Genomic DNA, 446 nt, shown 5'->3' with positions numbered 1-446 from the left:
GGGGGACGCGGCGGGCCACGCGACCACGCGCCGGCCGCACACGCACCTGTGGTACTGCGCCTGCAGGAACTGGAACTCCTCCTTGATGCGGTCCAGGGACTCCGGGATAGTGAACTTGAAGGGCTGGCCTGCAGCCTGGTGCGGCGTCTGGGGGCGACCGGCGAGGGGCGCCGAGGGGCCGGCATGCGGGCGGAGGGGCGAAGCGTAAGCCAGAGGAGGGAGACACGGGCGGGACATGAGCAGAAAATAAAGTGAAATGTGGCAGAGAGCGGAGCCGCGACGCGAGCTGGCGCTGCACCTCGGGGAGCGGACGCGTGGGGCGCCCGGCCCGCGGCGGCCGGAGTGGCTCGGAAGCTCTTCCCGCCTCCAGGGCGGATGGCGCCGAGTGCGTCCGGATCACCCGGCCAGAGGGGAACGGAGGGCCCCGGCGGCCGGGAAGGGCCAGA

General features: G+C 72.6%; 1 protein-coding gene across 16 annotated transcripts in view; it reads right to left on the bottom strand.

The window, feature by feature from the left end:
- Nucleotides 1-446, bottom strand: part of TLE1 (transducin like enhancer of split 1) — a 97,723-nt gene extending 97,277 nt beyond the window's left edge. For 13 of the 16 annotated variants that reach the window (XM_008055840.1, XM_021711259.1, XM_008055841.1 and 10 more), the window contains exon 1: nt 47-365. In XM_008055840.1, the coding sequence (XP_008054031.1) occupies nt 47-237 (191 nt within the window). In that variant the 5' untranslated portion in view covers nt 238-365. Of the gene's footprint in view, nt 1-46 lie in introns of all 16 variants that reach the window. The other 3 variants (XM_021711261.1, XM_021711260.1, XM_021711265.1) reach the window with 1 other exon arrangement.

Source organism: Carlito syrichta, unplaced genomic scaffold (genome assembly GCF_000164805.1).
Source record: "Carlito syrichta isolate Samal-C Ts95f unplaced genomic scaffold, Tarsius_syrichta-2.0.1 Scaffold301970, whole genome shotgun sequence".
NCBI lineage: Eukaryota > Metazoa > Chordata > Mammalia > Primates > Tarsiidae > Carlito > Carlito syrichta.
Note: the sequence above shows the minus strand (reverse complement) of the source record. Positions and strands in the feature narration are given on the sequence as shown.